Below are 18,738 nucleotides of genomic sequence, written 5' to 3' on the forward strand. Positions count from 1 at the left end.
GGCTATTTTCAGATTTGATCATTTGAACCATGTGTAAAGTTACATTGCCTATTAAATAGCATTCAAATTTCAACAGTTTCTTCAGATAGGTTTTATTTGTGTTATATTATTTAATTTTAAAATTGAATAAACAAAATTGATAGATAACTATAGTATGTTCTTTCCTTAAGGTTCATCACAACAAATGGACAACTAGAGGCTCTCAAGAGCCTGTGTCGCTCACCTGTATTTACTGATGCTTTGGAAATCATGTAAAATAAGGTTAAAATCATAATTAATAGTATTAGATATTAGATATTATAATGATATTTAAGATAACAAAAAACTGCAAAATTTCTGTAAAATAACTAACTCAGGGGCAGCAACCAAACAATGGGTTGTCAGATTCGTCTGAAAATTTCAGGGCAGATAAATCTAAATCTGATGAACATTTTTGCCACCCACCTGTCAGATTTGCTCTAAATGCTTTAGTTTCAGAGATATAAACCAAAAACTGCATTTTACCCCTATGTTCTATTTTTAACCATGTCGGCCATGATGGTTGGAAGGCGGGATCATCGGACAAATTTTTTAAACTAGATACCCAAATAATGATTATGGCCAAGTATGGTTAAATTTGTGTCAGTAGTTTCAGAGAAGAAGATTTTTGTAAAAGATTACAAAAATTTACGAAAAATTGTTAAAAATTGACTATGAAGGGCAATAACTCCTAAAGGGGTCACCTGACAATTTTGGTCATGACGACTTATTTGTAGATCTTACTTTGCTGAACATTATTGCTGTTTACAGTTTATCTCTATCTATAATAATATTCAAGAAAATAACCCAAAACTGCAAAATTTCCTTAAAATTACCAATTCAGGGGCAGCAACCCAACAACAGGTTGTCAGATTTGTCTGAAAATTTTCAGGGCAGATAGATCTTGACCTGATAATCAGTGTTACCCTATGTCAGATTTACTCTAAATGCTTTGGTTTCAGAGATATAAGCCAAAATCTACATTTTACCCCTATGTTCTATTTTTAGCCATGGCGGCCATCTTGGTTGGTTGGCGGGGTCATCTGACACATTTTTTAAACTAGATACCCTAATGATGATTGTGGCCAAGTTTGGTTAAATTTGGCCCAGTGGTTTCAGAGGAGAAGATTTTTGTAAAAGCTAATGACGACGGACGACGACGACGGACGAGAAAAGCTCACTTGGCCTTCGGGCCAGGTGAACTAAAAATGGCTGTATTTACACCTCAAAAACTACTCTGAGTACAGACTAACCTGTGCAGTTGGAAAAGTTTTAAGGCCTGGCATCCACTAGATATATAAAAGTAAAATGCAATTTGTTTTTCAGAAAGATAAAATTCTTTTTTGGATTTTGATGGGCATTTTTTTTCGTTCCTGCAGAAGGTGTAAAAATAAACAAACACCTCAAATGCTTTTGATACTGTCCACTCAGTTACACCCTTTAACTCACCTATAGTTGTGTAGATATCTATTGTCTTGTCTATTGTCCATGCCAATCAAGGACAATCAATACAATTCAGTACAGTTTTTACCTGAGAGGGAGCATCTCAAAGTTGTATCCCAACTTAGTTTATTTTTACACCTTCTGCAGGAACGAAAAAAAAATGGTCATCAAAATCAAAAAAAGATTTTATCTTTCTGAAAAACAAAATGAATTTAACTTTTATATATCTAGTGGATGCCAGGCCTTAAAACTTTTCCAACTGCACAGGTTAGTATGTACTCAGAGTTGTTTTTGAGGTCTAAACACAGCCATTTTTGTCCATTTGTTATGATGAACCTTAATCTGATGACATTGCTAGATAGAATGTCTTACCCAATTATCTGGGAAGTGTTTATCTACTATTTCCCTCATTTTGGCTTGTTGGTTATGTAGAATTTCAGGTTCAAAATATAGAATGACATAAAGCATGGATGCCTGTGTAGCCAGAGCTGTAGAGCGATGTTCTGGTAGAGGATAGGCTGATATCTGATTATATATATCATCTGACCTCAATCGACCAATCACCATGTTGATAAAGTCACTGTTGATATGTACTCGACTGAAAGATAGAGGAAAATGCCATGTAAGCTAAAAAAAATTTCAAATGAAAATAATCAATGAAAAGATTTTCCAGAAAGATGCAAGTATATAGGAAAATGGAGTTTTTTTTAACATAAAGTTGATTCTGGGCAGCTTGAACTCAAATTGCTCAATCACTGCAAAGTTCTCTTACTGTTATGAATGAACTGTGATTTTTCACATTTTAACCTTATTAAAAACATCTCTGTAACTTAAACACAGATTTGTCGTATCTTGTTAGTTATGTAGAATTTCAAGCCCATTTTCTGGAAAACAACCAAAATCGTCAGTAAATTATTTTTGCCGATAATGTTTTATTATAAAAAGGTACAGAAATTGCATTACCAGTACATGTAAGTAATCTCACATTTTTCTTGCTGTCAAAGATTTGCAATAAATGCACAGATTAAATTCTGAATTTACAGTATTTACTTAAAGTATGATTCTGGATAGTTTGGAGGTCTTTTAGCACCTGGTGCATTAGAGAATCCAGTACTTCTTAACAGTTTACATACATCATCTATGTTAGAATCACCAGCAGCAGCTTTCTGGGCACTGTAAAGAAAGAAGATTGTTAGTATAAGAAATTTCGTCAATATTCATGCTTTTTTCACATTTCTCGATCAGTGTGAGAAAAATATGTCTGATGACATCACATATATTAAAGAACACAACTTTCTGCAAATCTTTGAAAAGAAAGGGAAACTGTGTTTAGATATTGTCATTATAGAAACAGATTCCACCACTATAACTAGTGTATTACGATATTTCTCCACTCTCAACAGTTGAATTATAATCATTTAAAAAGCTCAGCAAGCCTCAAGCTTTAAATATTAAAATTTAACTGTCTCGAGTGGAGAAATATAGTAACACACTTGATGCAGTGGTGGAATCTATATTTCCTCAAGTTTTAAGCAAACTGACCCAATTTTGGATATTTTTGTCTGTGCAAAAAGATCGCTTTTAAAATTTCTTACAGCTAAAATAACACATACTGTTGTGCAATTTCAAAAATTTGTCTATATGAAATTCAAAATCAAATTTCTGCTAATTTTGTATTGTTAAATTAAAACTCCTTTCAAGGGATTTTGGAAAAGGTATAAAAAGGGAGATAATTTAAGCATAAAAAAGACAACATGCAGTTGAAAGAAGTAATGTTTATTGTTTAAAAGAGAAAGATACAAAGACGCATTAAGTTCCAAAGTGAAAGTCAAAATATAAAAAACAATTTTTACTAATGAAGTTCAATGTAATAAGATCAGAAGTCATGGTCATCTGTGTGGGCAGTAATGATAATCAACAAATTCGTTTTTTGTTACACCAAGTGACAAATCAACAGTATTAAACATTTCTTACCTATATCTATAATAAGACACCAGTATTCTTTCTCTAATAATACCTTCTATTCTTGTATCAATAATGAGTAACATTACACCATACAAAAACAAAGCCTCACACTGTAAAAATATCAAAATATGTACAACATTTCAGCAACTGATCTTACTATCATTTAAAGAAAACATTAAAAACATATCAAGAATATAAATGCAGTATCAAAAACTTATTCTTCATGTATCCTCTATTTTTAGAAAACTTACCATTTTCAGACCAAGTAATACCACAAATTGCTTAATAACAAAACTTGTTTTCATTTGAATAAAAAAAGGATTTATCAATTTAAAAATTAACTTCTTTGATTCTATTGAATACAGTGGAACTTGTTGATTTCAATAAACATAAATGCATGATCAGTTCAAATTTAACAAAAGGAAGAAAAGCTTAGGAATTTTGGATGGAAGGACTATATGTTTACTTAAGTTGACATTCAACTTTCTCTTTTTATCAGAATATCAAAATATGAAACTAATTATTAGATAAGGAAAAAAAATTCTATTATTTAGTAGCTAGACTCTGTAGTGACGGTAACTAATCGTAGTTTGTAAAATTTCTCACAAAAATTACACTCGAGTACTAGACTTTACATTAATTATAGGAGGATTTGAAGTCTGAGTATATGGTGCTAGAACTAACTTTTGGTACCGTGATATATGTTACAAAATTAGGTCCTAACAGAATTTCTGTAGAAAAATATTTAAGAAAACTGTGAATTTCTGACATTAACTGGTACTGGACCAGTAAACAGATGAAACCAGAGTTATACAGTTGACAATGTTTGTATTCTTCCAATATTCATATTGTCATATATAATCTTTAACTCAACAGGTGTCAAGATTTACATCTCTTTATTATTCACATACCTTTTTAGAAATGAAAGTACAATAAGATAGAAAGATTATCAGTGAGCAAAAAAATCAATCTACAACTTTGGATTTGATAAAGCAATATCTATGAAAATAGAAGTTTTAAGGCAATTTTTTTCATTATTATACCAAGTCAAGACAAGAGGGAAAATATTGATAACAAGTGTAAAACAAAACTGTGTTATATTTTTTTTTTTGTTTTTCACAAAGAATGATATGCAATGAAATATCACTTCTATGGGAAAATATATTTTATGATTTGACTGATCTTGTAACAGTCTTAAATGTTTTTGCATTGATTAAGCATCAGTTTGAAAGTGTTTTCTCACTTCTACAATGTTGCCCTGTTTACATTTCTTAATTACATAACAGTTAATTTGTAGTTGTCCTGAAAAGAATAATGAATTTCCAAAGGGCAATGCCTATGCAAATGTTAGAAAATCTTTATCTTTAATCCCCAGATATTTCTAACACTTTTTAAACCAGACAAAATTCTTCACTCCAATGACTTTTATTCAAAAAGGAAAACATTAATTAAGAGATTACATATATATAATACATGAATATCTTAGTGTCAACATATGAAAATACACATAATAAATCAAATGACACACAATACATCAACCAGTGCAAAAACTGAATTGTATACAGGACTGAGTATTAAAAAAAATAATTTCAATCAGCCACAGGTTCATGTGTCTGTCCCAAGTCAGGAACCTCGTGTTCATGTGTCTGCCCCAAATCAGGAGCCTCACATGTTCATGTGTCTGTCCAAATTCAGGAGCTTCACATGTTCACGTGTCTGCCCCAAGTCAGGAGCCTCACATGTTTATGTGTCTGTCCCAAGTCAGAAACCTCACATGTTCGTGTGTCTGTCCCAAGTTAGGAGCTTCACATGTTCGTGTGTCTGTCTCAAGTAATGAACCTCCCATGTGCATGCATATGTCTCAAGTCAGGAACTTCATATGTTCATGTATCTGTCCCAAGTCAAGAACCTTATGTTCATGTGTCTGTTCCAAGTCAGGAACCTCACATTGTCATGTGTCTGTCCCAAGTCAGGAATCTCACATGTTCATGTGTCTGTCCCAAGTTGGGAATCTCACATTTTCATGTGTCTGTACCAAGTCGGGAACCTCACATGTGCATATGTCTGTCCCTAATCAGAAGCTTCACATGTTAATGTGTCTGTCGCAAGTCAAGAACCTCATGTTCATGCTTCTGTTGCAAGTTAAGAACCTCATGTGAATGTGTCTGTCCCAAGTCAGGAATCTCACATGTTCATGTGTCTGTCCCAAGTTGGGAATCTCACATTTTCATGTGTCTGTACCAAGTTGGGAACCTCACATGTGCATGTGTCTGTCCCTAATCAGAAGCTTCACATGTTAATGTGTCTGTCACAAGTCAAGAACCTCATGTTCATGCTTCTGTTGCAAGTTAAGAACATCATGTGCATGTGTCTGTCCCAAGTCAGGAACCTCACATGTTCATGTGTATGTCCCAAGTCAGGATCCCATGTTCATGTGTCTGCCCCCAGTCAGGAGCCTCCTATGTTTGTTTCTGTCCCATGTCAGGAACCTCACATATTCATGTGATGTCCCAAGTCAGGAGCTTCACATGTTCATGTGTCTGTCTCAAGTCATGAACCTCCCATGTTCATGTGTATGTCCAAAGTCAGGAACCTCTCATTTTCATGAATCTGTCTCAAGTCGGGAACCTCTCATTTCCATGTGTCTGTCCCATGTCAGGAACCTCTCATTTTCATTTGTATGTCCAAAGTCTGATATCTTACATATTCATGTGTTTGTCCCAAGTCAGGAACCTTACATGTTCATGTGTTCGTCCCAAGTCAGTAACCTCTCATTTTCATTTGTATGTCCAAAGTCTGATATCTTACATATTCATGTGTTCGTCCCAAGTCAGTAACCTCTCATTTTCATTTGTATGACCAAAGTCGGAAATCTAACATGCTCATGAGTCTGTCCCAAGTCAGGAACCTTACATGTTCATGTGTCTGTCCCAAGTCAGGAACCTTGCATGTTCATGTGTCCGTCCCAAGTCAGGAACCTTACATGTTCATGTGTCTGTCCCAAGTCAGGAACCTTACATGTTCATGTGTCTGTCCCAAGTCAGGAACCATACATGTTCATGTTTCTGTTATAAGTTAGAGCCTAACATGTTCATTTGTCTGTCCCTATTCAGGAACTCCAAATTGAAATGTTCAAGTGTCTGTTCCAATTAAGGAACCTTACATGTTCATGTGTCTGTCATAAGTCAGGAGCCTCATATGTTCATTTGTCTGTCCCTAGTCAGGAACTTCACATGCTTATGTGTATGTCCCTAATCAGATACCTCACATGTGCAAATCTCACATTTTCATGTGTCTGTACCAAGTCGGGAACCTCACATGTGCATATGTCTGTCCCTAATCAGAAGCTTCACATGTTAATGTGTCTGTCACAAGTCAAGAACCTCATGTTCATGCTTCTGTTGCAAGTTAAGAACCTCATGTGAATGTGTCTGTCCCAAGTCAGGAATCTCACATGTTCATGTGTCTGTCCCAAGTTGGGAATCTCACATTTTCATGTGTCTGTACCAAGTTGGGAACCTCACATGTGCATGTGTCTGTCCCTAATCAGAAGCTTCACATGTTAATGTGTCTGTCACAAGTCAAGAACCTCATGTTCATGCTTCTGTTGCAAGTTAAGAACATCATGTGCATGTGTCTGTCCCAAGTCAGGAACCTCACATGTTCATGTGTATGTCCCAAGTCAGGATCCCATGTTCATGTGTCTGCCCCCAGTCAGGAGCCTCCTATGTTTGTTTCTGTCCCATGTCAGGAACCTCACATATTCATGTGATGTCCCAAGTCAGGAGCTTCACATGTTCATGTGTCTGTCTCAAGTCATGAACCTCCCATGTTCATGTGTATGTCCAAAGTCAGGAACCTCTCATTTTCATGAATCTGTCTCAAGTCGGGAACCTCTCATTTCCATGTGTCTGTCCCATGTCAGGAACCTCTCATTTTCATTTGTATGTCCAAAGTCTGATATCTTACATATTCATGTGTTTGTCCCAAGTCAGGAACCTTACATGTTCATGTGTTCGTCCCAAGTCAGTAACCTCTCATTTTCATTTGTATGTCCAAAGTCTGATATCTTACATATTCATGTGTTCGTCCCAAGTCAGTAACCTCTCATTTTCATTTGTATGACCAAAGTCGGAAATCTAACATGCTCATGAGTCTGTCCCAAGTCAGGAACTTTACATGTTCATGTGTCTGTCCCAAGTCAGGAACCTTGCATGTTCATGTGTCCGTCCCAAGTCAGGAACCTTACATGTTCATGTGTCTGTCCCAAGTCAGGAACCTTACATGTTCATGTGTCTGTCCCAAGTCAGGAACCATACATGTTCATGTTTCTGTTATAAGTTAGAGCCTAACATGTTCATTTGTCTGTCCCTATTCAGGAACCCCAAATTGAAATGTTCAAGTGTCTGTTCCAATTAAGGAACCTTACATGTTCATGTGTCTGTCATAAGTCAGGAGCCTCATATGTTCATTTGTCTGTCCCTAGTCAGGAACTTCACATGCTTATGTGTATGTCCCTAATCAGATACCTCACATGTGCAAATGTCTGTCATAATTCAAGAACCACACATGTTAAAGACATTTTGGCATATTCTGTAAAAAAAGCATCTGGTATGAAAATTTAAAAAAAAACAAACATAAGTACAATTCCATTTCCCCCTTTACATAGATACTTGCATGAGGAAATTTATAATAATAATTTCTTTGTACTAAAAACCCAATCCTTTTCATTCTACTTGTATTTGAAATGGGAGTAGTTAGGGTGAATAGGTCTTGGTCCCTTTCTATCTCTTGCTACAGCTTTTTAAAACATATGTTCAATGTTTTATAATGGTTTCTTACCAATAACTGTTTACCATCATCATTAATCAAAACACTTTCCAATGAATGTTGTATGTATATTCCTTCTTCTAAATCTTCAAGGAATCTAAAACAATCAAATTGTAGAAGTTTGATAAATAACAATTTAATCTTATCAAATTTAGTGTCATCAATCCGAATTATAAACTCTGTAACTGAAAACATTGTAACTGGGAAATGGCCTTACTGATATGGTATACTGTAAAAATAATAGAAAATCCATACAATCAGACAGAATCTTAAAAGTACAAGTATAAATAACTACATTTATTTTGCTATTATTTAATCAGATGTGCTAACAGTTTCTCTTCACAGCTTATTTCATTATTCTTGCACAGAGACAAATATTACATTTGAACAAACCTTGTAAAACATTAAGAAAAACTTGTTCAGTTTTCTTAGATAAGAACTATTTAAGGACATACATTTGTAGTATTTTGTTCATGTAATTATGTTTCAGGACAGAAGTCCAACCTAAATCTGTACCTATCTACTAGATAGTAGCTTTAACTCAATTTGAAAAAATCTTAAAAAGTCTGCTGTTACAATAAATATTTGAATGTGTTGGTGCAAGTATAGCACTTTGAAAGTTTGAAAATAAAAATCATGATAAAAAATTATTTTATACAGACTTGCCAAGTAGTTTAAAAAAATGAAAATATTATTCACTATTGGATTGAATTAAAATATGTGTACCAGTGTAGCTATTTCTATCACTTCCAGAGAGTTTTATAAATCAGCATTCATAAATCGTATTTTATAGTTTCAAGTCTAGTTATTTCAGGAGAGAAAACAATAGGAATTGACAAATTAAAATTAATAATTGATTTTAGCAGTCAGAGCTTGAATAGGAATGGAGAAATTTTAGTACCCCATAACCTTAAAGATTCTGTTCAGTATTTGTATAAAGATCAGGAAGATGATTATGTAATTTTTGATGAGTTCTATATGAACCAATGTTCTGATAAAGTCAAAAGTTTTTACCAAACTAATCACCACCCAGATAATTATCAAACCTCCAAACGGTTTAATATCTTGCTATCATACCTCATCAGTCAGGGATACATGTACCAATCTTATTAACTATAAACAGGCAATTTTGAAGACGAGTCCAGGAACTCAGCACTTTTGGCCATGGCGAGTCCAACAGTGAAAAGATGAAATTTTATCACTATATAATTTATTATTTCAGTCCCCATGACAAAACAGAGTAAGACTTTTAAACTTTTGTTATAAAATGATAATATATCTGCTCAGTTGATACAACATTTTACAATCTTGATGCATCTTTGGACTCACCAGATTTGAAAATAATGAGTCCAAACAGATATTCATGAGTCCAGGACTCATAGACTCGCGTTAGTGAGAACCCTGCTATAAATACAAGTAGTCTCAATATAAATGCTAAGCAAATTAATCTAAGGTATTCAAAGTGTACTTACTTTGTCAAATCTATTATATATTTATGTACACTAGAAAATGCTTGATAAAATCTTGTCAGAATTTCAATATTATTTTCTCTGTATTCTTCATCTAAATCTTGAAGTTCCTGAAAGATAAAAAAAAAATATACTAGTGCAAGAAATCGAGGGTAATTTCTTTCCAAGAAAGGTAAAAACTCTTGAAATAATAACTTAGTAGTATCTTATTGTAAGCTTAAGTTATTATATACATTATGACATGTATATATATATATAATCCTGATATGGTGTACAAAAACCTTTGCACCTTTTGTTTGCGGTATACAATCTTTTCCGCAAGTTTATTGTTTTCTGTTTAGTATTAAATTTATAATTAAGATCCATTTATTACATTGTGATCCGTTTATTTGGTAATCGCCAATGGCAGTCAGCAGGGTTTAAGAACATTTGTTGTTCGACCTGTTAGTCAAATGCGTTTTGTCAAAATATACTTTTTCACTTTTTTGGTCTTTTAGAAAATGTTGTTTGTGCTGTATTTAGACCCCTCTAACAAGAAATTTGTTTTGCATGCACACATATAAAAATTGTGGTTTTTATCCAACGCAATCATAGGTTTGAACGTTGCTTTCAATTTAGACTTGTATATATATATATATATATGTTTCGGACCATATGAGTATTTGGACCATACGCATATGGTCATGACGATATGCGTATAACTCATATGGTCGGACCATATGAGATTATACTGGTTTGGTTATTAATGAGCCGGACCATAAGGCATATGAGTATTTAGACCATATAGGTATTTTTGGAATAAATTCTAGCTTTTGCAGGAACACACAGCTCATTCTCCAAACCAAAAACGGCACACGTTACTAATTGAATTTCTTTATCTTTTTCATATATTGTCTGAATTAAGGTGTATTTATTATTTTATTTTTCGCAAGCATCAATTTAAAGCGCCTTTCTCCTGGCTGTCGACTATTTCGTCTGTAAGTGAAACAACAGGTGTTTGAGATGTGTACCTATTTTGAGACATGTTCTTTTTCTTGGTGTTTAAATTATTATTCCAGAAACAAAATTTCTTCTAATTTCTTCTTATTTTCACTTAATTGATGTCTTCTTGCACCTAATTATATACAAACTTAATGTTATTGTAAGATCGTATGAGTAGGAGCAAGAACACATTTTAAAAATAACTAAAAACAATTTGAAATAATTAAGAAATTCTAATTTAACAAACACAATAATTCTTACTTGTAAGTAAAATTTGCATTGTTTCATTGATCATGTAACATTGATTACCATATGATTGAATATATGTCAAATTTTCATTTTAAGAAACTCTTAATTATGCGACACCTTTTCAAATTTACAGATAATTACCCGGACCATATGTATATACACATATGGCCATGACCATACGCATATGGTCCAAATACTCATATGGTCCAGAACATATATATATAGTTATGCTACATGTATCATGTTTTGTTTCTCTTTGAACAATGTATCTATTGGTACTTTTCAAACATTATATGGTAATTTGTCTATAAGCTCATCCAATCATATTACATGTATTAAGTTATAATCATCAAAGGTGACATCATGGACCTTGCTTTTTTTTTAGTACCGGTAGATAACATGTGATTAAGTAAATTTTCTAGATTAAGGATGTATTGTAACCTGGGTGATAAATGTCCTAACTGCAAAACTATAAAATAGAATTATTAAATCAAAGTGGTCATGTGAGCATTAATCTGTTTATATGTATACCATACCAATATGCCATATATTTACTGAATATATAAAAAGAAGATGTGGTATGATTGCCAATGAGACAACTCTCCACAAGAGACCAAATGACACAGACATTAACAACTATAGGTCATCGTACGACCGTCAACATACATGTTTATAGAAATAGTCAAGAGGTCTGATGATAGTAAACATATACATTCAGAGTAAATATATGGCATATTGGTATACATATGGTACAAATAACTGATATAAATTGGAAAATCTGGGATTTATTATAATGAAGGAGGGACAATAGGGGCCCAACACAGGGTCCTGTCCTCATGCACCTATTTTTTTTTGGTTAACCCTCCGAGTCCCAAGCAGACATATATGTCCACCACTGACCAGGTCCCAAAAATACACATGTCAATTTCACATGGTTATGAAATGTAATCGAGTAGAACTCTGCAAATGTACTGACAGAACTTATAAATAAGTACTCGTTTTAAAACCCTGTACTCTACAAACATTTTCTACGTATTTTCATGCAAATCTACCCTGGCAAAACATCAAACAGACCGTCAATGTTTTGAAATTTTGTTATATTTCTCCATTTAGCTTTCATTTTCATTTTATCAGAGTTTACTTCTTATAAACAGTGAAGCACATTTAAGTTATTCTCAAGGTGGCAAAATATAGGATTTTGATTTTATTTACAACATATTCAATAATTGCTTTTGAAAATTTCTGGGTATAATATTTATAATATTAAGAATATTGACTTTCGAACTAAAGTTTTGGCATTTCGTGACGTCAACCAGATTCATCTAAGTGATGTCTAATATTACGTCGTAAATTTTTGTCGGGCACTTACCGTTGTCTTCAGTTAGTTGATAGCTGCAAAATGCTTATTAAAAATAAATTCAAGCTTTTTAATGAATTACAAACACAACCTAAGAGAATGAAAGACTGAATATATTTCGTACATATTCATGACATAAATAAGTTTGACCCAAAATAAAACATGATTTTTGATTCATCTGAAATATAAAATCTTTAGCACCACAGAGACTGTGACTTGACATATATTTATTAATCTGTCAAACTAATTCTAAAGAGGTTTTGTTGTTAAAATAGACAAAATTTACATTTCAAATCTTGAAATGTGAAAGACAACCCAGAATAATAGAATATTAATATCATCGACAAAAATTAATTGTCAGCTAGGAGATCTGCAGAACTTTGATTAAAAGCATGTGCAGGCCAATATATAGATATTTAAATCAGTATTTAGTTTTTGTTCTTCACTAGACATGCTAGACAACACATCAGAATAACACTTAAACAGTAGAATCCAGAAGTTTATTTAAATAAATTGTAAGGGGGTCTGTAGAACACTTTTTCTTTAGATGCTATTTCTTGTTCTTGAAGATTAGCTTCTGTCCAAGTTTCGTAACAATCCATGAAGGTTTACAAATTTATAATGTGAAAAAAAGTCCATCAATCAGAAAAATGAAAAAAATATATTTTCAAAGGTTTGCTTCAGTCATTATCTCTTAATCATTAAAAAGCTTCTGCCAAAGTTTCATAAAACTCTATGAAGGTTTGATTAAGTAATTGAAGTGCATCAAACTTTAACCCCAGACTATGACTCCTTGTTTACTGTAAAAAAAAATAAGTCCATTTATCAGTAAAATAAAGAAAAATGAAAATAAATATTTTTAAAATTTCACTCTGGATACTGTCTTTTGGTCATAAACAAGATTCTATCCAATTTTCATATAATTCCATGAAGGTTTGACAAAGTCATTGATGACTGAAAAACGTTAACCTCAGACTGAATCTGAATGTTAACTGTAAAAAAAAACTAAGTCCATTTATTAGTAAAATACGGAAAAATGAAAATAAATATTTTCAAAATTTTGCTCTGGGTACTGTCTTTTGATCATAAACAAGCTTCTGTCCAAATTTCATTAAATTCCATGTAGGTTTGACAAACTTATTGATGACTATAGCTAAAAAAACTTTAACCACAGACTGAACCTAAATGTTGATGACGTCGACGGAATCTAGGATCGCTATGTCTCGCCTTTGCGAAATAAATTTCGCAGGCTCGACAAAAAGGCTGAATATAAAGGAAAATAACCACAGTTTGAATCACTGATGAAAGTTCTAATATAGACAACAAATGCCATTTGACAATTTAACAGAATTTGCAAAATATGATATAGTTTAACTAATTTACATCTCTATGATTGGAGAAAACACAAAATACAAGTAACTGATCAGAACAGGCTACATATTTATGCATAATATTGCATTTTTATGTTTTTAATTTGCTTTTTGTTCATTTTTCTTTTCAATTTCTTTACTAATTGGGTTTCAAACTTTTGATTTGAGTACACTGATGAGTCTAATGTAGACGAAACAGGCGTCTTGCAGACTAAGTTATAATAAAAAACAAAAGAAGTGATATAATTATACTTAATTTATACCAATGCAACAATTTTCCACCAGAGATCAAATGATGTAGGAGTTAGCAACTATATAGTCACCGTATGGCCTTCAACCTGATGTTTTTTGTACAATAACCAAACAAACATCATGACAATATATCAAACTTTCAATAGCCCCTAGTTAAGACAAAATATAAGCAACTTTCAGGGGAGGGAGAGTTATACACATAGTAATATCTTAATTCCTCGTTCTTTCTACATCAATTAGTAAAATATTAAAACAAACTTCAGAGAAGTACCACATTTTTCTAACAGTTGACAAATATATGATGGCCTTTTCAACTTGAAAGAAATATGACACAAAAATCTTCTATCAAATATTCTGTTACAGACAAGATGTTAAACAAGCAACATCAATCAAAACTTAAAGTGACAATTGTCTTTATATAATATCCTCCCCTTTCTTATAAGATCATAAAGTGGACAACACTATATACAAAACTGATTTAGGTCTTGACATACAAAATGTATTGTGTAAATACCTATACGTGTTGTCTTCTAGATGTCTATTATTTTGTTATTTTGCTTGCTGTCTCATTGACGTATACCTTTCATCTCCTTTTATTCATAACAGTTCACTATGGAAGATACACTTATTTGATAAACCCCTTAACCTCACTCCCTCAAAAAAAAATCATAGTAGTGCCTGTGAGTTTATTCATCATTTAGGTTTTTTTTTTGCAAACACTTAAAAGTAAAACAGATGCACAGCATTTCAAGAAACTAATTAAATAACTTAAATTTAATCTAGTATTTCGTTTAAATTAGGGGAGGACCCTAAAAATACAAAATGGAGATCTTTGAGTAGATGTTTCATCTCAGTGTTTCCTTTATTTTCTGTAGAACTTTGTTTTCTTTGCTGTTCAACGATTATAAAATGTTTATTTTAATTCCATTCTTACATGTACATCCAAACTTTATTTAAATTATAATGTCAGTTCATATTATAACTGAAAAGAACTTGTGAGAAGCTAACAAAATGTTCCAACATGTGATTGAGAAAGTCACTGTACATAACCTTTTTATTTGATATGAAGCAATTACTTCCAAAAGACTTTTTGTCATCAATATGAATTGGAAAATAACAAATAATACACGTTGAGGCTATAGCAAAAAAAAGTCCTAGATTCTCATTCTGATGTTTGGATTTCTCTTTCTATTGGCTATTAGTTTTCACACACAAAAAAATTCGTAAGGGTTCCGCGGAACCCAGTGTCTCGCCTACTTCTGCTGTTAATCACAGGCTCAACAAAAATGAGGAAAAAAATTAATAAAAATATTCCTCTCTATACTATCTTTTGATTGTAAGTAGCTTCTGTCCAAGTTTGGTAAAAATCCAGGATAGTTTATGAATCTAATAAATGTTTTAAAATAAAAACTTAAACTGCAGACTGTTATGTAATGTTAACTGGAAGAAAAACTAAGTCCATTTATAAGTAAAATACGGAAAAAATGGAACAAAATTTTAACAAAATTTCCTTTTAGATACTAGCTTTTAATCATAAACAAGCTTCTGTCCAAGTTTGGTACAAATCCAGGATAGTTTAAGAAAGTTGTTAAAATTTTAAAAACTTTAACTACAGTGTGAATGTAATGTTAACTGGCAGAAAAAACTAAGTCAACTTATAAGTAAAATACAAAAAAAAATTGAATTTTTTTTTACAAAATTTACTTCTGGATACTATCTTATGATCACAAACAAGCTTCTTTCCAAGTTTGGTACAAATCCAGGATAGTTTAAGAAAGTTATTAAAATTTCAAAAACTTTAACCACAGAGTGAATGTAATGTTTCCTGGCAGAAAAACTAAGTCCATTTATAAGTAAAAAACAAAAAAAATGGAATTTTTTTTTTACAAAATTTACTTCTGGATACTATCTTATGATCACAAACAAGCTTCTTTCCAAGTTTGGTACAAATCCAGGATAGTTTAAGAAAGTTATTAAAATTTCAAAAACTTTAACCACAGAGTGAATGTAATGTTTCCTGGCAGAAAAACTAAGTCCATTTATAAGTAAAATACGGAAAAAATGGAATTTTTTTTTTACAAAATTTACTTTTGAATATTATCTTATGATCATAAACAAGCTTCTGTCCAAGTTTGGTAGAAATCCAGGGTAGTTTAAGAAAGTTATTAAAATTTCAAAAACTTTAACCACAGAGTGAATATTTGTGGACGCCGCCGCCGACGACGACGACGACACCGACGCCGACGGAATGTAGGATCGCTATGTCTCGCTTTTTCGACAAAAGTCGAAGGCTCGACAAAAATGATGAAAAATTGAAATTTAATTGAAATCGGAAAAAAAACATATTCAATTTGTATTGCATGTTTCATGGAATTATTTAGATATATAAATATTTTTTAAACTTGATTTATCACACAATCTGAATCTGAGAACCCGTTGATGATTAAACAGACTGACATATATATAATCCTGCTTCTGCTCTTTTAATACAGAGTATAGAAATGGAAGGACGCTCCGGCCTGTCTTTTCCGCTGACAACCTGCAGCCTGAAAAATTTCTTCCCACTGACAAGCCGGTTGAAATCTCAAATAATAGCAAAGTTAGAATAATAATGTGGTCAATATATTAATTCACTGCATATTGGTTACTTGCTGAAGTAATGATTTGGATATAATTTTCCATTTATGAAGAGTTTTCTAGACTTCGACACTATTTATATAGAATTATTCTAGACTTCGACACTATTTATAAAGAATTATTCCAGGCTTCGACACTATACTTCTGAGTTTTTACTACAGTCAACAGTTTTTTTTAGTAATATATTTTTTTCCCATAATAAAACCTTCTTTTAGTTAATTTGAGCAGATATCAAATATATTTCAAACCTGAAATCAAACTGTGGTATTCGGTTAGAAGTTTTGCAATCAATAACACTTTATACTATGAAAATTGAATACATTATAACCGTTTAACAATTAAGCCATTGACTGTACAACACTAACTGTATTTTCAAGTACCTAGAAGTTTACTATCACATTTTACACATCAACCTCATGAAATTTCACGAATAACACTCTTTTTGTTGATGTCATATGTGTTAAGTTACAATTTGAAAATAAAGGAACAATGTTTTTGTAATGTCAAGTACACAAATGTATGTAAACTTAATGTTCACAAAGTCAAATTAATCAATAAAGTCATACACAGTGAATAATTTGTATTCAAAATATATGGAAAATATGCATTTTACCTCGAAAAAAATAGTTTTCAATGTATGAAAATGATATTTATTTTATAGGACTAAGAAGACTCACTCAAGAGGGTTAACATGGTAAAGGTTAATTTCCAATATCTTACCACTTTGGATTCAATCTTATTGTCAAAGTATTCTGCATTTCTAAAGTAACTGAAATCACTAATAATGTCAGCATATTTAAGTTTTTCATGTGGATTTTCCTGTCTAAAAACTGGTGGTATTACTTCTGAAAGTCTCAATAATTCAGCAAGTATGGCATTTCCCCTAGACACAAGGCGTAGAATATTTTGACCACACTGGTTATTTTCTGCCAGGAAATCAGCCATATTTTGTTTCTGTAATGTAAGTTGTGTTAAAGAACACTGGAATTAAAGTTTAATCAGACAAAAACAGTAGAAGTTACGCCCACTCATGAACATGTGACAACCCTCTACCGACAACATTTATCCTGAGGGGAAGTGCATTTGATTGCCACTATAAGTTATTTTTGTCAATAGAAAATATTTCTTCTCAAACAGAAACTTGTGTTTGTACTCTTCACTACACAATTTCCTGATCCATTTTGGTGCAAAGAGCAGACAGATAGTCAACATCCGGAAACAAATACAGCGACACCTATCAATAAATAATGTAAACCAATATTTAAATCATATAACAAAGCACAGCAAAGGACTCAAATAATCAATATCACAATATATATATTTGTACAGAAAAGAACTTAATAAATGACAATGAATATAACAAGAATGAAGTAAGTTGTTTTGTTATAAATTATGCCTTTAGTTTTCTCAATTGATTTGTTTCATATTTTTCATGTCGGGGCCTTTTATAGCCGACCCATACGGTATGGGTTTTTCTCATTGTTGAAGGCCGTACGGTTGCCTATAATCGCTTACATCCACTTCATTTGAACTTTGGTGGATATTTGTCTCATTGGCAATCATACCACATCTCTTTATTTTTATTTAGAAAACATTAAATTAGAGAGATTAATTCTAAAAAAAAACGTTTTTTTTTAGAATTAATCTCTCTAATTTAATGTTTTCTATATACAAGTTGAGTTGCAAAAGGGCAACTTCAGCCCTGTGTTTTCTCAGAAGGAACATAAGGTACTGTCACGGCCACCGTGCGGAATCGGAAATAAAACTGCATACGTTTCACTAGTTCGATCAACGATGAAATATGCAGCAACAGTATGGGACATATACTGTGTAGCAGATACCAACAAGCTAGAAAGAATACAACGACAAGCAGCAAGGTTTATAAAAAGCGATTACAAAACAAGAGAAGATGGATGCATAACAAACATGTTTGCCAAATTAGAACTACAAGAACTACAATATAGAAGTACAAGCAAAAGCTTATATTTTTGGACAAGGTGGTCGTGGGGCTGGTTCCTGCTATTGATTAAACGAGTACTAAAATCAGCAAGACCAAGAAGAACCATCACAGTCAAAAAGTTTGACAACTTTCAAACAACAAACATTGTCGAAAAATAAGTGAGAAAGACTAGGTGTTTTGACATTCCCACCAGTAGAACACCACAAC

The 18,738-nt window shown here is 32.4% G+C and overlaps 1 protein-coding gene across 1 annotated transcript in view; it reads right to left on the reverse strand.

Moving 5' to 3' along the window:
* LOC127711689 (WASH complex subunit 5-like) overlaps window positions 1–17,795 on the reverse strand; it is a 41,135-nt gene extending 23,340 nt beyond the window's left edge. The window contains exons 1-6 of the mRNA XM_052217804.1: window positions 17,292–17,795; window positions 9,729–9,835; window positions 8,269–8,353; window positions 3,436–3,536; window positions 2,512–2,634; window positions 1,834–2,059 (exon numbers count right to left, since the gene is read on the reverse strand). Of these exons, the coding sequence (XP_052073764.1) occupies window positions 1,834–2,059; window positions 2,512–2,634; window positions 3,436–3,536; window positions 8,269–8,353; window positions 9,729–9,835; window positions 17,292–17,516 (867 nt within the window). The 5' untranslated portion in view covers window positions 17,517–17,795. The remainder of the gene's footprint in view (window positions 1–1,833; window positions 2,060–2,511; window positions 2,635–3,435; window positions 3,537–8,268; window positions 8,354–9,728; window positions 9,836–17,291) is intronic.
* Between the last annotated feature and the right edge of the window lie 943 nt (window positions 17,796–18,738).

The sequence above is a fragment of the Mytilus californianus genome, unplaced genomic scaffold (assembly GCF_021869535.1).
Source record: "Mytilus californianus isolate M0D057914Y unplaced genomic scaffold, xbMytCali1.0.p SCAF_1, whole genome shotgun sequence".
Lineage (NCBI taxonomy): Eukaryota > Metazoa > Mollusca > Bivalvia > Mytilida > Mytilidae > Mytilus > Mytilus californianus.